The sequence below is a fragment of the Jaculus jaculus genome, chromosome 10 (genome assembly GCF_020740685.1).
Source record: "Jaculus jaculus isolate mJacJac1 chromosome 10, mJacJac1.mat.Y.cur, whole genome shotgun sequence".
Classification (NCBI taxonomy): Eukaryota; Metazoa; Chordata; class Mammalia; order Rodentia; family Dipodidae; genus Jaculus; species Jaculus jaculus.
The window spans coordinates 112,250,671-112,270,418 of NC_059111.1; the positions used below are offsets into that span (position 1 = coordinate 112,250,671).

The following is a 19,748-nucleotide window of genomic DNA, read 5'->3' on the forward strand; positions in this document are numbered from 1 at the left end:
TGACAGAGTGAGTGGGAAGGGTAGGTTTTCAGACAGCTGGGTATTCAGGTCGTGACACAGCTATTGCGTTAGCTGAATTTATGGTGAAAACTGGAAGCGAAAACAGTGAAGGGTTTGAAAATCAAACAGCTAGGTTAGTCTTTGAAAGTTGTGGAGAGGAGGGTATGGCTGTTAAAAATACCATTAAAAAGAAATCAAGGGCTGGAGAGATGGCTTAGTGGTTAAGGCGCTTGCCTACAAAGCCTAAGGACCCCTGTTTGACTCTGCAGATCCTACGTAAGCCAGATGAGCAAGGTGACGCAAGCGTGCAAGGCCTCACGCCAGTTTTCTCTCCCTCTCTCTTCCTCCCTCTCTTCCTCATAAAAAATGGCACACACAAAAAGAAATTAAGCACTTAGCACCCATATATGAGGAAGATGCCTTGAGGTCATCTCAGGAATGGGTCAGACCCTGCCAATCAATCATAATCTCCAGGATGAAAAACTGTAAATATATCTAAAGGACTTTTTCTTGACAAGAGTTCTGCTGGGGAAACTGCTCATGCGGGACGTGTGTCCTCTGAGTCAGCCCCGTAGACGTTCATGGAGCTCTGCTGGGGGAGCCCTGCTCATGCGGGACGTGTGTCCTTTGACTTACAATGCGAGGGATGATATCATTGGTATATATATATATGTAAGATAGATCTTTTCAAAAGCTATTTAGGACACACACACACACACACAACATATATTCACAATAATTTGAATTATTCTAGTACATAAAATCACTTGGTCCTGGGCTGTGTGAATAGCAGAGGTGGGGCATGCTTCTGTGTCAGTGAATAGCTGAGATGGAGGTTATGCTCCCCTGTGCTCGCTGGAGCATTTGCTCGCACCCTGCTTTTAGAATGTGCAACAAGAATCTGAGCATAGTGGCACATGGCTTTAATCCCAGCACTTGGGAGGCCGAGGTAGGCGGATCGTTGTGAGTTCGAGGTGAACCTGGGACTACAGAGTGAGTCCTTGGTCGGTTGGGCTAGAGTGAGATGCTCCCTTAAACAAACAAAACACAAAAAGGAATGTGCAACAAGGGGCTTCATATTTTAGTTACGGGTTTGTTGTTGGGCTGTTGTTTCGTTAGTAAATATTTTTTCTTTGAATAGGACTGTCTTCATCCGTGGAACACAACGTAATGGAATTGGAACAAGAACTTGAGAGTGTGAAGACTCTTAAGACAAAATTAGGTATTATGCTTTCTTTCTTGACTTGGCTGTTGTTAGACTACAAGTCTAAAATACTAGAAAAATTGTGACGGGCTAGTTGATATTTGAAAAATTTCTATGTGTTCAGAATCATTGGTAAAATATCTTTTGTGAAGAGGGTAAGATGTAATCATTTTTATCTTCAATAAATATACAATGACTTTTCATAGATATTAATAGCTAAATGTGTTGGTTTTTTGACTCTTGCATGTTTTTTTATTACTAACAACATATTTTATATGGATACATCATATGTTGGTACCCACTTTTCCCTCTTCCCTGGCCCCATTCCGCTGGGGACCTCCTGAGTGCGTTGCAGGTATTCCCCATGGGATTGTGGATTACATGGCAGTTTTTAGGGGCAGGGATTGCCTCTGGGCATGATGTCTCAACCTGTGGCTCTTACAATCTTTCAGTCTCACTTCCTCAAAATTCCCTGAGCTGTGGTGGGTATGTTTTAAGTCCACTTCAGTGATGAGCTCTTAGGAGCCTCTGGATCTCTGCTTAGGTAGGTGTTGAGTACCCTCAGGGTCTGTCTCCTTCACCCTGGCACTGAGTGTCAGGTTCACCATGGAAGCAGCGCTCTTGCTCATCTCCCCAATTCCTCTGTGGTTTCAGCTGGGGCTGGGCTGAAGTGCAAGGGGTGGTTTATCACCTCAGGTCTCACTACCTTCTGACAAATAAAAACAGCTTCTCCAATGGAGAGTGAAGTCAGCATAGTTTAAATGGGGTAAGCATTATTAATTTAGGGAGAATTTGATGTATGTAGCCCCTCTTTTAACCAAAGGCTAGTGAGAGGTTGATACTGGAAAGCATAATCTTTGTTTCCATAGGATTCTGATCTGGTTCCTAATTCCAGATATGGGTTCCTTTACACTGAGTGGATCTCTTAGCCAAACTGAAAGCTATTGGTTATCCACCAAGGCTGAGTTTGCATTGTTTTTGACAGTCTGTGAGTAAACTCTTTGAATGTGACTTATTTCTGAATTCTAAAGATGGGCTTCTTGCCACTGATTTGAAGTAATTTGGTTATGATGTTCCTTAGTGTTTTAATTTTCTTAACACGTCTTAGTCTGGGCTCATTGAGTTTCTTGGATTTGTAACTTACAGTTTTCCTCTATGAATATTTTTTATTCTCTCTTCTGTGTTTTCATTTCAGAGACTCCCAGTTCCTTCCATGTCAGCCATAGTTCAAGGATGTCTCTTGTGTTTAGTCCGCTGTGTGTTTTGTTCTGGATATCTTCCTGTGCTGGGCTTTATTTAACATTCCTTCTGCGTGTCAGATTGGTCTCACCCCGTCATCTGGAACGCACTCAGACACTGTAGTTTCTGTTCTCTTAACTTCTCCGCTGCTGGTCAGCTCATTCAGTCTGTTCCCACCATCTTTAGAAACATGGAGTGCAGGTAGGAGAGCAGTCTCATATTTTTATAAGGCCTTTGTAAGTTCCAACAGAGCTTTCTTCTTCATTATTGGTTTTATTTTGTTCTTCTTTGCGTGCTGAGCAATTTTTGTTGGAAAATGGTCAATTTTGAGTGCTAATGTTTTATTGTATTGCTGTAAGAAGGGAACTGTGTTTTGAGCATAGCTGTGAATGTAAGCACTTGGGGTCTTGTGTCTTGCTTTGATGCCTGGTTAGGCTGGGCTGGAGTTTGCTTTGGTGAGCAGACCCTGCTGGTGGCTCTTGGTAATGGTCAAGTAAGTACTGCTAGCCCATGCCAGGGGCTGCTTCCTTCAGGCCTGAGCTGTCTGCCACTGAGTACCCAGAGCTAACCTGCGGTTCCTTGGGTCCCTTCTCCATGATTCTGCCTGCCTCTGGCATTGTGCTCTAAGAACTTCTGTTCCTTTGGCTCCTCAGACTACAATTTCACATCCTTAGGATGAGACCAAGCTGGCCTCTGCTTGGTTGCTCCTCCTACTGTGTCCTGGGGACTGTTGAGATGGTTGGGGTTGTTTCTGTCTTTCAGGGTTATGACCAGAAATCCAGATTCCAGAATTTTATGTTTATTTATTTATTTATTAATTTTTTTGGTTTTCCAAGGTAGGGCTTCACTGTAGTCTGGGCTGACCTGGAATTCACTTTATAGTCTCAGGTGGCCTTGAACTCTCTGTGATCCTCCTAACCTCTGCCTCCCGAGTGCTGGGATTAAAGGTGTGTGCCACTACGCCTGGCTCCAGAACATTTTATAAAATATATATTTTCTTTTCTTCAAGCTTATTGACCATACCACAAAGAGCACCAGAAGGACTGTCTTTCTGTGTTTGTCTTTTTGATTGTTTCAGGCGAGAAGCTCAGTCTGCTGCTTACCACCATTTCATTTTCAGAAGCCCAGGTCCAGAACTGATTTTGACAATCATAGATGCTTGTTCATTTTCGGTTCTGTAAGTAGTGCACCTGGTAGATTTGAGACGTGCTTCCAGTCTTTTGCTGTCTTGAGTACTATTATACATCCTGGTATCTATCTCTCAGTGCAGGCAATTTTTCAGGGTGCTTATGTAAGTGGAATCACAGGACCACGGATACACGTGTGTGTGCATTCCTCTGTAGATGGTGCCGCTCTTTCCCTACTACCTCTGCAGTTTTCCTTCCTGCGGGTGTTGGGGGGGGGGGTCCCTTGTTCTCCACATCCTCAGTCAGTCTGTGGGTGTGAAGTGGTGCTTCCTGGGTGTCACCCCTGTGCTACTGACCAGCGTCCATCCCTGCTGTGTCTCCTGGGCTCATTTAGCTTCTACCTGAAGAGCACCTGGAGGCTTGCTTGCTGCCCTTTGCCCTCCTCATCAGCTGGTCCATTTTAGGTGCCACATCTAAGTGAAAACGTGTGGTGGTTGACTTTCTTAGACTGTGTGATCTCACTGAGGATGAGATTTTCTGAGTTCATCCATTTTCCTGAAATTTCATTATTTCATGTTTCCTTACTACTGAGTAGAATTCCACTGTGTGTCTGTACCACATCTTCATTAGCCATCAGTTGGTGGGCACCTGGGCTGATTCTAATTCCTAACTATTGTGAATAGAGTGGTGATAAACATGGTTGAGCAAATATCTCAAAAGCACAAAACTGAGCACGGTGGCTCACACCTTTTATCCTAGCACATGGGAGGCAGAGGTAGGAGGATTGCCATGAGTTTGAGGCCAGGGGCCATCCTGAGACTACATAGTGAATTCCAGGACAGCCTGGGCTAGAGTGAGACCATACCTAAGGAAAAAAAAAGTAGAGAGTAGACTCTTTAGGTAAATGCCCAAGAGTGGAATAGCTGGGTCAGGTGGTAGATCTGCTTTTACCTTCTATTTATGAGTCTCCATACTGATCTCCATAGTGGTTGTGCAAGTTTTCACTCCCACCAGTAGGGAATGAGGGCTCCTCTTCCCCACATCCTCATCAACATTTGTTGTCATCTGAGTTTTTGATGATTGCCATTCTGCCTGGAGTAAAGTAGATTCCCATGGTTGTTTTAATTTGCATTTTCCTAATGACTAAGGATGTTGAACATTGCCTTTAAGTGAATGGTGGCCATTTGTGTTTCTTCTTCTAAGAATTCTCTGGTAAGTTCTCTGTCCCGTGTTTTGAGTAGATTGTTTGATTTTTTTTTTTTTCTATTGCTGAGCTTTTTGAATTCTTTGCAGATTCTAGGTCTCTGTTGGAGGTATATCTGGTGAAGATTTTCTGCCATTCTGTGAGTTGTCTGTTGGCTCTGTTTATGGTATGTCTGCCTATACAAAAACTTTTTAGATTTAGAAGTTCCCACTGGTTGAATGGTTATTTAATTTTCTGGACTACTAGGGTCTTCTTATTCAGGAAGTCTTTCCCCTCTCCTATATATTGGAGTGTTCTCCATATTTTTTCTTACAGTCATTTTAGAGTTTCAGGTCTTATATTGATTGAGGTCCTTAAGCCATTTGGAGTTGATTTTTGTGCAGGGTGTGTGAAGTGGATCTAAATATATTTTTCTATATGTATTATCCAGCACCATTTGTTGAAAGTGCTGTCATTTCTTCATTGTCCATTGTTGACTCCTTTGTCAAAGATTAGATAGCTGTAGTTGCTTGAACTAAGCCCTGGATTGTCTCTTCTGTCCCATTGATATGTATGTCTGCTTTTATGCCAGTACCATGTTGTTCTTATTACTATGGCTTTGTAGTATAACTTGAAGTTGGGTATGGTGATACCTCCAGCAGTGTTTTTTTTCGCTGAGGATAGTTTTGGATATCTGAGGCCTTCTCTAGTTCCATAAAAGTTTTGAGACTAGTTTTTGTATCTCTGAAGAATAATGCTGGAATTTTTATTGAGATTGCATTGAATCTGTATGTTGCTTTGGTAGAATGGCTGTTTTTACAATATTAATTCTACCAATCCATGAGCATGGAAGGCCTTTCCATCTTCTTATGTCTTCCTCAATTTCTTTAAATCTTAATTTTAATTACATTTGAGGGTGAGAGAGAGGGAGAGAGAAAGAGAGAGAGAGAGAGAGAGGGGAAAGAGAGAGAAAGAGGCAGATAGGATGTGTGTACCAGGGCCTTCAGTCACTGCAAATGAACGCCAGATGTATGTACCACCTTGTGCATCTGGCTTACATGGGTTCTGGGGAATCAAACTTTTGTGCTTTGGTTTTGCAGGCAAATGCCTTAACCGCTAAGCCATCTCTCCAGACCCTCAATTTCTTTCTTCAGTGTTTTTATGTTTTCTAGCACATGGGAGGCAGAGATAGGAAGATTGCCATGAGTTTGAGGCCAGAGGCTACCCTGAGACTACATAGTTTTTATGTTTTTGTTTTATAGGTCTACAGTGTTTTTATGTTTTTGTTTTATAGGTCTTTCACTTTCTTGGTGAGTGATATTGTAAGATATTTAATTTTTTGTGTGGATATTGAAAATGGGAGAGCCTTGCTGATCTGTTTCTTCATGTGTTTGTCTTTGGTGTATACGAACACTACTGATTTTTGTGTGTTGATTTTGTATCCTGCTGCTTTGCTGAAAGAATTTATCACTTTAAGAAGTTTTTTGGCAGAGCCTTTGGGTCATTTATGTATGGGATCATGCCATCTGTGAAGAAGGCAGTTTGTCTTCTTCCTTTCCAGTTTGTATCCCTTTTGTTTCTTTCTCTTACCATACTGCTTGGGCTCGGACTTCTAGTGCTGTGTTGAAAAGAAGTGGTGAGAATGTGCACCTCTATGTTGTTCCTGATCTTAATGGGAATGTTTCAGTTTCCCCACTTAGTGTGATCTGGGCCTTAGATACTTGTTGCAGTCAAGTTCTCATTGCTGGTAGAAATTACCCAACCCAAAGCAGCTTGTGGGGAAAAAAAGAGGTTTATTTTGGCTTACAGGCTTGAGTAGGAAGCTCCGTGATGGCAACAAAAATGATGGCATGAGCAGAGGATAGACATCACCCCCTGGCCAACATCAGGTGGACAATAGCAACAGGGGAGCGTGCCAAACACTGGAAAGGGGACACTGGCTATAACACCCATAATTCCACCCCCAACATAACATTGCCTCCAGGAGCTGGGAACCTAGCATTCAGAACACTTAAGTTTATGGGAGACACCTGAATCAAACCACCACAGTCCTTCATAAATAACCTTTATTATTTTAAGATATGGACATTTTCAAGTAGAGTTTCAAAGGGGAAAGTACGGGGAGGGAGGGAATTACCATGGGATATTGTTTACAATTATGGAAGTTCCCTCCCTCCCCTCTCTCCCTTCCTCCCTCCCTCCTTTCCTCCCTCTCTCCTTTCCTCCCCTTCTCTCCCTCCCTCCCTCTCTCTCTCTCTCTCTCTCTCTCTCTCTCTCTCTCTCTCTCTCCCTCCCTCCCTCCCTCTCTCTCTCTCTTTCTCCCTCCTCTATCTATCTATCTATCTATCTATCTATCTACATACATACATACATACATACATACATACATATCTTAGAGAAAAAAATATGGACCTTCTATCCCTAGTCTTTCCAGTGTTTTGATCATGAAGTGATGCTCTGTTCTGTCAAAGGCCTTTTTTGCATCTATTGAAATGATCATGTGTTTTTTGTATTTAAGTTTAGGTGGTGTATTATGGCTATTGATTTTCATATGTTGAACCATTCCCACATCCCTGGGATGAAGCCTGCTTGATTGAGGTGGATAATGCTTTTGATGTGATGTATTGTTGAATTCAGTTTGTGAGGATTTTATTGAGATTTTTGTGTCTTTGGCTCATCATGGATATTGGTCTATAATTTTCTTTTCTTGTGTCTCTGTCTGATTTTGGTATTAGAGTAATGCTGGCTTCATAGAAGGAGTTTGGTAGCTCTTTCTTTCCCAGTTGTGTGAAATAACTTGACAAAAAGAGGTTTTTGGTTTTTGATGAACATTTGATAGAATTTGACTGAGAAGTTTTTAATTGCACTTTCAATCTTGTTGGGTGTAATAGTTCGTTTAGGAAATTTATCTGTTTTGGGTTTAGTTTTGGTAGGTCGTATATGTCTAGGAATTCATCTATTTCTTCCAATTTATCCAATTTTGTGGAAGAGAGGTTTTGGAAATATGTTCTGATGATTCTTCCAATTTCATTGGTGTCAGTTATGGTGTCTCTATTTTCATTTCTAATCTTTTTTAAAAAATATATTTTATTTATTTATTTATTTGAGAGAGGGAGGGAGAAGAGAGATTTCTAATCTTCTTAATTTGAGACTTCTCTTTGTTTTTTTCTTTTGATGAAATTGACCAGGGATTTATCAATCTTGCTTATTTTTTTTCAAAGAATCAGGTTTTTGTTTCATCATTTTTAAAGATTATTTTCTTAATTTCCAATCCATTAATTTCTGCTCTGACCTTAATTATTTCTTTCCATTTGGAACTCTTCGGGTTGGATTGTTACTGTTTTTCCAGTGCCTTTAGGTTGATGGCTGTGTCATTAATTTGAGATCTGTCTGTCTTTATTATGAAGGTGCTTAGTGGTATTTTTTTTCTTTAGGACTGCCTTTACTGGTTTCCATAAGTTCTGGTATGTTGTGTTTTCATTGTCATTCCATTCTAGAAATTTTACAGTTTCTTTTTTAATTTCTTCCACAACCCATTCATTATTTAATGGCATGTTATTCAGTCTCCATGAGCTGGTGTGTTTTCTGTTGCCTTTTTTTTTGTTAATTTCTAGCTTTAATGTGTTGTGTTCAGATATAATGTAGAGAGTTATGTCAATTTTCCTGAATTTGTGGAGGCATGCTGTATGTCCTAATATATGGCCTGTTTTGGAGAAGGTTCCATGAGCTGCTGAGAAGAATGTGTATTCTGTGGAATTAGGGTGGCATGTTCTGTAGGTGTCTTTTAGGTGTCATTAATCTACGGTGTAAAGCTCCATTATTTCCTGGTTAATTTTCTGCTTGTATGATCTGTCTATGATGATATGGGGTATTGAAGTTCCCTACACTGCTGTGTTGGGATTTATTTATGGTTTGTTGTCAAGTAGGTTTTATTTTATAAATGTGGTACACCTGTATTTGGTGCATATAAATTTATGATTGTGATATTCTTTAATTTTTTATAATTTTATTTATTTATTTACTTGTTAGATTCAGAGGAACAGAGGGAGAAAGAGAGAGAATGGGTATACCAGGGCATCTAGCATCTACAAACAAACTTCAGATGCATGCACCACAATGTGCATCTGGCTAACCTGGGACCTAGAGAATCGAACCTGGGTCCTTAGGCTTTGCAGGCAAGTGTCTTAATGGCTAAGCCATCTCTCTAGCCCTGACTGTGATATTATTTTTGTTGGATCATTCCCTTGATGAGTAAGAAGTGATCATCTTTCTCTTTTTTGATTATTTTTTGGTTTAAATTGTATTTTGTCAGATATTAGTATAGCCACACCTGCTTGCTTCTTGTTTCCATTTGCTTGGGAAATCATTTTCTATCATTTTACCCTGAGAAGGTGTCTATCCTTAATATTGAGGTGGTTTTCTTGAAGATGGCAGATGGATGGATTCATTTTTGTGACCCATCCAGTAAACCTGTGTCTTTTGATTGGGGAGTTGAGACCATTGATGTTTAACTATGAGGTTTGGTTTAATCTGGCATGCTGATGGTTTTGTGGGATTTGGTGTTCTTTGAGCTTTGTACATTTTCTAGTCTTGGTTATTGTTTTATCCCTCTTGAGGCTGGTTGTAGGCTTTTCTGTGTGGGCTATTTCCTGAAGTATTGTCTGTAAGGTTGGCTTTGTGCTCATATATATTCATATGGCTTTTATCATGGACAGTTTTCTTTTCATCTTCTGTTATGAGGAATTTTTTCACTGGGTACAGTAGTTTGAGTTGGAAGCCATAGCTTTTTAGACTTTGGAGTTCTCCATTCCAAACCCTTCTAGGTTTTAGAGTTTCCATTGAAAAATCAGAGATAATCATGATGGTCTTACTTCTGTATGTAATACACTGTTTTTCTCTTGTTGTGAGAGTAGGAAAATTTTCTCCAGTAGTTTTGTTGAAGATGTTCTTTATGCTCTATCTGGATATTTGGTCTTTTTAGGATCTCCTATAGTTTCCTCATATTCTTTTCATACAATTTTTTGAGCTTACCATAGTTTTTGGGTTTCTGGTCAGTTTCTTCTGTCTTAGCTTCAAATTTTGAGATTCTGTCCTCCACATGATCTACTCTGTTAGTGAGGGTTTCTATGGAGATCTTTAAAATAGCTATATGATTTTATTTTCTGTCTAATTTTTCCACATCATATCCATCCCTTTTAGAACCTTGGTCCTTAGGCTTAGCAGGCAAACACTTTGACCACTAAGCCCCTACCTCTCCAGCCTGTAAACTGAGTTTAAAATGAATTTTTAGTTTATAAATAAAAAATTAATATAATTGATGTTAAAAATAAAAATGTTTTCTGGGCTGGAGAGATGGCTTAGTGGTTAAGCGCTTGCCTGTGAAGCCTAAGGACCCCGGTTCGAGGCTCGGTTCCCCAGGTCCCACATTAGCCAGATGCACAGGGGCGCACGCGTCTGGAGTTCGTTTGCAGAGGCTGGAAGCCCTGGTGCACCCATTCTCTCTCTCTTCCTCTATCTGTCCTTCTCTCTGTGTCTGTCGCTCTTAAATAAATAAATAAATAAATAAATAAATAAATAAATAAATATTTATTAAAAAAATGTTTTCTACTAAAAAAAAAAACTCATACTGGTTATAACCTAATGGGATGACAGTGTGAATCTGGAGGGAACTTTTGGAAATTGTTGAAATATTTATTTTGTTTTCCCTTCTAATAGAGAGGCGAAAAAAGGCTTCGGCATGGGAAAGAAACTTGGTGTATCCTGCTGTAATGGTTCTACTTCTTATTGAGACGGTAAGAGCTGACTTCTGCCCACTTAGCATGTGCATGTGGCATCTCACTTAGTCAGGCGTTTCCAGTGAGCTGCTTTTCTAGCAACAGGATTAAAATCTACTCGTATCTCTATTTGTAAACTCTTAACAGAGCGAAAAGGGAAATTCATGGCAATTAGCAAATGTCCTCACGTCTCCGTCTCCATTTCCTCACGAGGCAAGGAATCCAGGCTGTTGTCCTGACAACTAAGGAAACACAAGGTGTGCCAGGCACCCTGCCTCTGAAGGGCACGGCTTCATGTGATGCTTTGCCCTGTTCAGAGTCTCTGGGGAGCTGTGGGCTTCTGGTTGGTGAGAGTGCTCAGGGAGGGATACTTGTTGCTGTTGTCACAAGCTCTGAAATTATAATTTAGAGTTTGCACAATGTTTTAAAATTTATTCTGGAGGCTTTGTGTATAGAGTACTGAGTTTTATCTTGGCTACTTGGTGGTGGACGGGCAGAGCACTCTTGGGACCGGAGATCTGACACCCTCTCTCTGTTGCAGTCCATCTCGGTACTCTTGGTGGCGTGTAATATTCTGTGTCTGCTGGTTGATGAGACAGCAATGCCCAAGGGAACAAGGGTAAAGTTAATGCTTTCAAACGTCTCCCTCTATAGATATATGCCTGAATAATTCAAATAAGTCACTGTGAACATTCCCTTCTACACAGAGACACTGAAGTTCTGTGAACTTCTGTAGAAAGAACTTTCACTTAGACTTTTTTCTTTACCTTGGTTTTCAGGGCCCTTTCTCAAGTATCAGGGTTCTTTGTAGACTTTTGTAAGAGTTGGGTCTTATGGCTGCTTCAGGAAAGTTTGGCAGGTCAGAGCGACCTTTCTAGCCTTTTTAAAATACTAAGGTGACAGATTTGGGAGTAGCACACACTGAACTTGATCAGTTTCTGCTAGGCTTATTCATGCCCTCTTCAAAAGATGGATGAATTCCATGCCTTTACTTTGTTCATATAGGGAATTTCCATGGTTATTCTCACTTCTTTATGCCAAAGTTATATACCTTATATATGCTGTGTGTGATATACTCTACTAACTTTTCCTACTCTGCCTCCATACTCCATACTCTGGCTTATCTCTATTGATATATATATATCTTTTTGGTTTTTCAAGGTGGGGGGCGTCTCATCCTCGCCCAGGCTCTCCTGGAATTCACTGTGTAGTCTCAAGGTGGCCTTGAACTCATGGGGATCCTCCTATCTTTGCCTCCCGAGTGCTGGGATTAAAGGTGTGCACCATACACCTTGTTTGTTATAATTTAAGATGACCAGTAGAATAGTAATTTGTATTCAAATAGTTCCTTTAATTTTTTTTAAAAAACATTTTTATGTATTTGTGAGGGTAGGGAAGGAGAAAGAAAGGAAGAGACAGGGAAGAAGAGAGGGAAAAAGGAGAGATTAAAAAAATGGGTGCACTGCAAATAAACTCCAGATGCATGTGCCACTTGGTACATCTGGCCTTACATGGGTACTAAGGAATCAAATCTGGGTCAGCAGGTTTTGCAAACAACAGTCTTTAGCCATTGAGCCATCTCCTCAGCTCCTTTAATTTTTAATAGTGAGCTCTGAAAATATTACTCTTTCTTTAGCACAGAGTGATATTTGGTAGGTTATCATTATATCATTAGAGGAATATTATCTTTTCTGGTTTGAAATTTTTCTGTATTTGGTTTTTTTTAAGGTAGGGTCTTATTCTAGCCCAGGCTGATCTGAAACTCACTTGGTAGCATCAGGCTAGCCTCAAACTCATGGCGATCCTCCTATGTTAGCCTCCGGTATCCTGAGCTTAAAGGCATGCGTCCAACACACCTGCATTGCTTTGAGTTTTTTTTTTTTTTTTTTTTTTTTTTTTTTTTTTTTTTTGTTGTTATTGGTTAAGAGAGGCTTTGGGATTCATACAATAGTTAGGGTAAGCATATGCATTACTTTTTAAAAGAAATCTGTGTTAGACATCATCATATGTTGTACAACACTCTCAATTCCCAAGGACTATTTGGAGAAAGCAAATTGGATATTTATTACTTAAACTTTATAAGCATAGCTTAAATCTGACAGGCTTTAAAAGAGTAAGTTTTATATGTTGTCCCAGCCTTGAGATGGGCCTGTACTCTGTTCCTATTACTATTGTATTCAGAAGAATGTCTCCCCGGAGCATTTGAGATATTTCCCTCAAAGAGCAGGTTTTATGTCAGGAGGCATAATGGGATCACTTTGACAAGTAACTTAAATGACATTTGTTGCAAATTAGTGTTTTTTTTTTTTTTGAGTTTGTTCAAATTGTTAACATGGTACTGAGTTTGTGATGAAATTGGGTTTTAATGTGTTCTTTATCTTTGAAAAACTACATGTTAATTTAAGCTGTTAAATACTACTTATTTCAACTATCTTGTACTTATGAAGCAACAATTTTGGGAAAACCAAGTAAATGTTCACACTGAGTTCTGAGATGTGTCTTTCCTTGCAGGGGCCTGGAATAGGAAATGCCTCTCTGTCCACATTTGGTTTTGTGGGAGCTGCCCTTGAAATCATTTTGATTTTGTATCCTTTCTTTAGCTAGATGTTGTGTGTTAACAAGTTTTCTGTCTAGTTCTGGGACACTGGTCATTTACTAAGACACTTACAGAGAACAGACACCAAAGCCAGCCCTCTGTGAGGCTTTTTGTTTTGTTTTGTTTTCCCTGTGGCCTTAACACTTTGGGGCAGCTGCTGAGAACTTGGGAGACACGCATTGTTTTGGAGAGGTTTTCCTTGATTCTCACAGCTATCTCATGGTATCTTCTGTTGTTGGTTTCTATAGCCTCAGATTTTTTGGAAACTTTATGCCCAAGAAGGATGACACAACGATGACAAAGGTAAGGTGGTCTTAGGTCACTGAGGCCTTCCTTCCTTCCAAGACAACCGAATGTTTTACTTAGTAATCGCCCTGGATGGCTTCTCTACAGTGAGCACAAAGGAAGAGTCTCAGAACGCTGAGTGAGTGGGAAAGGATGTGCTGTGTTTGATTTGGACAGCGTCCATTCACTTGTAAATGCACAGAGCTGCCGAGCCTGGAGACTCGCTAAGGAAGGCTCCTGAAAGGACTCTTGTTCCTCTAAAGAAAATGTATTGCTAATGAGTAACTTGGATTGTGCTAACTGTACTTCAGGGAGCTTGTTTGAAATCTGAAGAACTTAGTAGCTATAAGTACTAGAGACAAAGTATTTCAAATCTGAATAATTAAAGTAAGACGGAAGAGGTCTATTCAGAACCAGTGTGTAGTCTGAAGCTAATTTGACTTTCTACAATATGTCATTGGCTCTGGGATAATAAAGGTTGCTATCCTATATAGTCACTGAATCTTCATAAAATATTCCCACAGGCTGACTAAAGAGAATAGCTGATAAGAGCTGCTAGCTGATTTTCCTTTTATTATATAGTCATATTTTTAGCCTACTTGAAGGGAAGGTGTACACATATTTTACACCCACATATTAATACTATGACTTCTTCAAAGTCAGTGAGTAGTTGAGGTTCCCAGTGTCTAGTTTAAGTCATTGTAAGTATTAGTGTTTTTAGCTCCTCCTATTTAACATGAAAGAATAAACTCTAAGATACGTTGAAAATCAATTACTAGAGCTCAAGTATTTTGACAGTTAAAATATGGATAGCATTCTGGCTTTGAGACACAATTGGGAGAACTGTGTTCTTCATAAGCAATGCTTCTGACATTATCAGCCACGTCAGTGATAGAAATGCATGCAGTGTGAGTGTTGCAAGGTGTTTGTGTCTGTGGACTTACATTAACTACCAAGCTTCACGAAGAAGGTGGCGAGTCTCAGTCAGTAGCTGCGCTGCTCGAGGACTGCCCAGGAGGGCGGGCTCATTGCCACCGTCTTTCATGGCCACCGTTCTTTCTGCTCCTCTTCAGATCATTGGGAATTGTGTGTCGATCTTGGTCCTGAGCTCTGCTCTGCCTGTGATGTCCAGAACGCTGGGTAAGTTTGATCTCCTTAACTTCTGTATCTAAACTCTTTCATAAAGATCACCCTTAAAATACAAAGATTCTTTATTTCTACATTATTCTATGCCTTTAATTTTATCCTCCATTGACATATAGGGCCATACCAAGACAAGTACTTCTATTAAACAAAGGCCATTTAGTTTTTAAGCACTTAATGCATTCCTCTCCCAAACAATGAGCTTTGCTCCTTCACATGCACAAGTTGAGCTTTTGCATTTCTAGTGAGGAAATAAGGTTAATGTCTAGAAAATATTAGACTGCTTTTTTATACATGAAATGTCTATCCACATGTATAGTTTGGTATGAGGTTTAAGCACATAGAAGTTTGTTTTTAAGCTGCTTTGCTTCTGTAAAAGTAGAGTTGGACATGCTGCTGGATGCTTTCTGGGAGCACATGCCAATGCAGAGCACCCTTCAGGCCTTTGGTCTCCACTTGCCTGTCAGTCATAGCGTTTCCTTAATTTGTCAGTGTACAGAGGATTTTATTATCATTTAAAACCAGAGTTCCACTCTGCCACTGAAGAAGTTTAGTAAGTCTTCATTCATGTAGTGCTGTTAGACTATATGTTCAGTTCTTGGCTAAGTATTGTTTCTATTTGGCAGTTCTATCTAACCCTCTAGCTGGGTTTTAATTTCAGAATTGATTAGAAAATGATAATAAAAGCCCCACCAGTGAACTGCAGCCCCTTGCTCAACACAGAGGCTACAGGCCTGTTTTGGGGTCTCATACTTCCTCTACTATTGATTCAAGGCTCATGCCATCAGCGTAGCAGACTGTGTCAGGAAGTGGAGGTTTTGTGGTTTTCTTCATAATTTTTATAAAGAATTTCATGTTTTAATGGAAAATGGAATCAAAGGTAAGTCTAGAAGAGATCTTCATTTCACAGGCAGATACAAACCTCATTTATTTAGTCATCAGGTTTCTTTTGTATTTGATTTATAGAACTTGTTTTGACATCTACTTATGGCATGCTACTTGAAAATGCCAAGAATACACACACTGGTAACTTGATTTAATGTTGCATATGTTAGGACAGTTCATCCGATAGGGTCTGGTGATAGGACAGCCATCTTTATCCACCTTACCATTTTAAACATTTACAAAGCTTATTTATTGTGCTTGTTATTTAAGGTTAATTGATAGTCATTAATATATATTGATTTTATGGGAGGAAATTAGATACCGAGTATAGAATTAATACAAAGAAAACAAGGTAATGGCAAAATTTACTTTTTTAAGACTGACAATTAAATTCCTGAGTAGTTTGCCATAGAGATAAATAAAAAGAAAACAAAAACGATGGGACAATTAAAATGCAGCTAACAATTGCATGGACCCAGCTGTCCAAACAGGATTAATGGAGTGCATCTGGGTACAGTGAATCATGGGGTGCTTTGCAAAATATCAGCACGCACTGCGCTGCATGTTGTGCCTGGTGGCACCAAATAGATGAAAAGAAATAAATACGTTAAACAGATTCAGAGAGGCTTTTCACAGTGTTCAAAAAGCAAATTTCTAGATTCAAAGATAAAGCCTTATTTTAGTATTATGGGAAATGCAAACTAGAAAGTTACTTTGTAATTCCTCTATTAACCCTTTAGAATTGAGGCTTTGATTTTAAGAAGGTAAAATACAGAGAAATGTCATGAATATGATCCTCGTGTGTAGCAGGATTTTGATGTCCTAGCTGAAAAGCTTATACAACTAGAATAGAGGTATGCTTAACAACCAGTTCCTAGCTGCGCAATGCGCTCTTTCTCCTCGCCTCTCTCGCACAGAAATCTGACCTCAGTGGAGTCTTCCTGCTCCCTTGAGATCAGCCAGCACCGCCCACCCCTCGGGGAAATGAGAAATGCATAAGTAAACACTCACATTTTTCTACTTCAGCAAGGCTTTAGATAGGATTATAAGTTTAATCATAAACTGAAAATGCATTGAATCCAGAATAGGATAATTTGACAAGACTTCTTCAAGCAGGGAAGTGTCCCCTTTTTTTTCTTTAAAAAAAAATTTCCAGCTGCCATTGTTCATGTATCAGAGGCAGCACAAGCTTGAGATTGAGGCTTAAGTGAGACATAATATTGCTTGCTACTGTGAGTGTGGAAAATTTGTACTCACCAAGTAAATTTAATAAGCCTTTTACTTGGTACAAAATACTAACCTAGGAGGCATATTTTAAGCACATATTTTTAGCCGGTAGTCATGCGCGTGGATGGACGTTCATTGTACTGAGTGTGGGCTAGCGCCCGGGGAGCCCTTCCCTTGCAGAGCCAGGCTGCACCTCCTGTGCTGCCCCGTGGATTTGCCGCAGTTACACTTCAGTTTCGAAGAACCCAAATTTCCTGAGGATTTGAGGTCCTAATTTTTAGTGAACAGTTTACTGTTTAGTTGGCTGGATCCCAGTGTGACCAGTGGAGATGGTTGCAAACAAGGGGAAATTAGAACAATGCAGCCAGCCAGTCCCGACTGTTTCTTTCTTTTTTTTTTTAAATAAAATATTTTTAAATTTTTATTGTATTTGTTTATTTGAGAGAGAAAAGAGAGAGAGAATGGGCACACCAGGGCTTCCGGCCACTGCAAATAAACTCCAGATGCATACGTCCCTTGTGCATCTGGCCCCCTTGGGTACTGGGGAATTGAACCTGGATCCTTAGGCTTCGCAGGCATGTGCCTTAACCACTAAGCCATCTCTCCAGTCCCCAGGATTTTTTTTTTTTTTTTTTTTAATGAGCAGCTTTTTGAAGCCTTGGCCAAGACTGGGGATTTGAAAAAAATCTCTTCCAGGGATGAGGTGGCGGCGGCTCAGTGGTTAAAGGCGCTTGCTTGTAAAACCTGGCAGTTCGGGTTGAACTCGCCAGTCGCGAGTGTTTCTTTCAGTAAGGTTTTTGAGTGCTGCGTGTGTTGGGTAAGGACGGTTCATGCTGTAGTGCGCGCCTCAAGGTGCTCAGGCAGGAAAACTGCCGCGGGCGGACGGTATCCGTTACTCTGCGTTTAAAATCTTCTCAAGTGCAGATAACAGCTTTAAATATCCTTGCTAATTTCTGTTTTAACATTCATCTTAGTTTTTTTTCCTTGTCATTGAAATCTTTTCTACAACTTGTAAAGTATGCAAGGCCCAAATGCTGACTTTTTGAAAGGGGTTTATGTGTTTATGGTATTAAAACAAAAATACCCTTTCAAATGAGCTTAAATTTGTTTTCGGCGTTTTGGTCTAGTCTTTGTCTGGCCCCTGCAGCCCGTTATCGTGGGACGTGGTGGGTTTTTGCCTTTTGTTACTTGGTGTGAAGGGACCTTGTTACAAATCAGCCTTTCGTGAAGAGGCCTTTCTTTAGGGTTTCTTATATAAAACTAGTAATCTCTACCCTGGGCTCCTTACTGGGGATCCAAGTGAATGATAGTGTCACAGATGTCAGCAGTGGCAGGTGCGGGCAGGAATATAATTCATGTATTCCAAATTACGTACTGATGTAAAAGTCATTTCCAACTCCATATTGAAAATTTCCTAGGAAAAATTGTGTGACTTCCTTGTCTTCAGATATAGTAAGGAGGCTGAGAAACGAGTGGTGTCTGCACTTGTGTGGACTTCTGCCTGGACACTAAGCTTACAGCTGTGCTTGGGGTTGTTAAGACCCTGCCGTGTCACCCTCAGGGTTAGGACGGCAGCTGGTGATTGTCCCTGAAATGTGCTTCTCTGCATCCCTGTCCCGGCTCTGATGCTGTCCTTGGCTCAGGGAGACAAAAGTCATCTGGGAAAATGTGACACAGGTCACATGAATAAAAATGTAACCTCTGTTTACATACAAATAACTTAACTTTATCATCAGTCTTCATATGGAACTAATTCCAGTTAGGATCACTTGGGCAGAAGGAACCGTAGGAGTCCATCTTAAAAATATACAATTAAAAATGTACACATGATATTCCCATTCAAAATATGTTGTGAATAAAAATATACAATAAAATGTCACCATCAAAGCTAGACAGCTATAGTAAGAGTCCAATTTGCACTGAGAATAATGAGCCCAACTCAGCTGAGTATTCCCCCTGGAATGCTGGTGCACCCAGTTCTTTGACAGGGGAAAAGACTCAGTCATAGGAAATTAAAAACATTTAATTATGTAACAAGCACATGAATAAGTAGCCAAGACTGCTATCTTTAATCTCAACTCACTTTTCAGCTTCCAGGAGCCACTTTGGTTTGTAGCTTCCCAAAGCTTTTTCTGGAAGAGTGTGCTCTATAGGAAATGGCAGCTGTCACTGGGATATTGCTGTTTGAAATTCTTTAGTGGGCTTCTCCATTCCTTCTGATAACTGCTTTCTGTGCCTTCCAGTGGGAGTTAAAAGAAAATGTATTGAAATCATTCCTTCTGTCCAATGACTCAGTCATTTGAAAATGAATTTCCAAACAAAATACTGTCTCTTTCCGCATAGGCCATTGGTGACCCTCTAAGGTTCCATCCTGTGGCTGTTGTTTTCTTAGTTTCTCTGTGACACTTGCAGTTTGTGATCCTACCCACAAGACTGTTCTTGCTTCATTTCTCCGTATTCCTTTCCAATAGTTCTATCCTGTAGCCCTTTCTTAGCTGTCTCTTCACTGCTCCATAAACACAATGGTTTACTTGTTCCAAAATCTAAGTTTCTAACTGCTGCCTGCCCCTGTGCTGTTTGGCTCAGGGCTCACGGGTGGGGGGGTGATCTCACCATCCCACAAGAAGCAAAGCCTGTTGTCTGTCTTCTTAGTCTTTGGGTCATTTCTGTTCAGGAGGACAAACTAGAAACTTGAGAGTAGTAATAGGTGATTTAGGTGCCTTTGCTATCTTGCAGCCACCCCTATCTTACCAATCTCTTATCCCATTTTTATTTTCTTAAAGAATCATTTTTATTGAAAATTTTAAAAGTATGTGTATGTATATGTATATGTATATGTATATGTATATGTATATGTATATGTATATGTATATGTATAGTGTATGTATATGTGTGTGTGTGTGTGTGTGTGTGTGAGAGAGAGAGAGAGAGAGAGAGAGAGGGAGGGAGAGAGGAAGCAAGCAATAGACAGAATGGGCACGCCGGGGCCTCTAGCCACTACAAATGAACTCCAGACGCATGCACCACCTTGTGCATCTGGCTTTATGTGGGTTCTAGGGGATTGAACATGGGTCTTTTGGCTTTG

The 19,748-nt window shown here is 40.2% G+C and overlaps 1 protein-coding gene across 3 annotated transcripts in view; it reads left to right on the forward strand.

Moving 5' to 3' along the window:
- Lmbr1 (limb development membrane protein 1) overlaps positions 1-19,748 on the forward strand; it is a 141,271-nt gene that overhangs the window by 109,334 nt on the left and 12,189 nt on the right. For all 3 annotated transcript variants that reach the window (XM_045160611.1, XM_045160612.1, XM_045160613.1), the window contains 6 exons: positions 1,142-1,222; positions 10,469-10,545; positions 11,069-11,146; positions 13,039-13,112; positions 13,336-13,426; positions 14,482-14,548. In XM_045160611.1, coding sequence (XP_045016546.1) covers positions 1,142-1,222; positions 10,469-10,545; positions 11,069-11,146; positions 13,039-13,112; positions 13,336-13,426; positions 14,482-14,548 — 468 coding nt within the window. The remainder of the gene's footprint in view (positions 1-1,141; positions 1,223-10,468; positions 10,546-11,068; positions 11,147-13,038; positions 13,113-13,335; positions 13,427-14,481; positions 14,549-19,748) is intronic.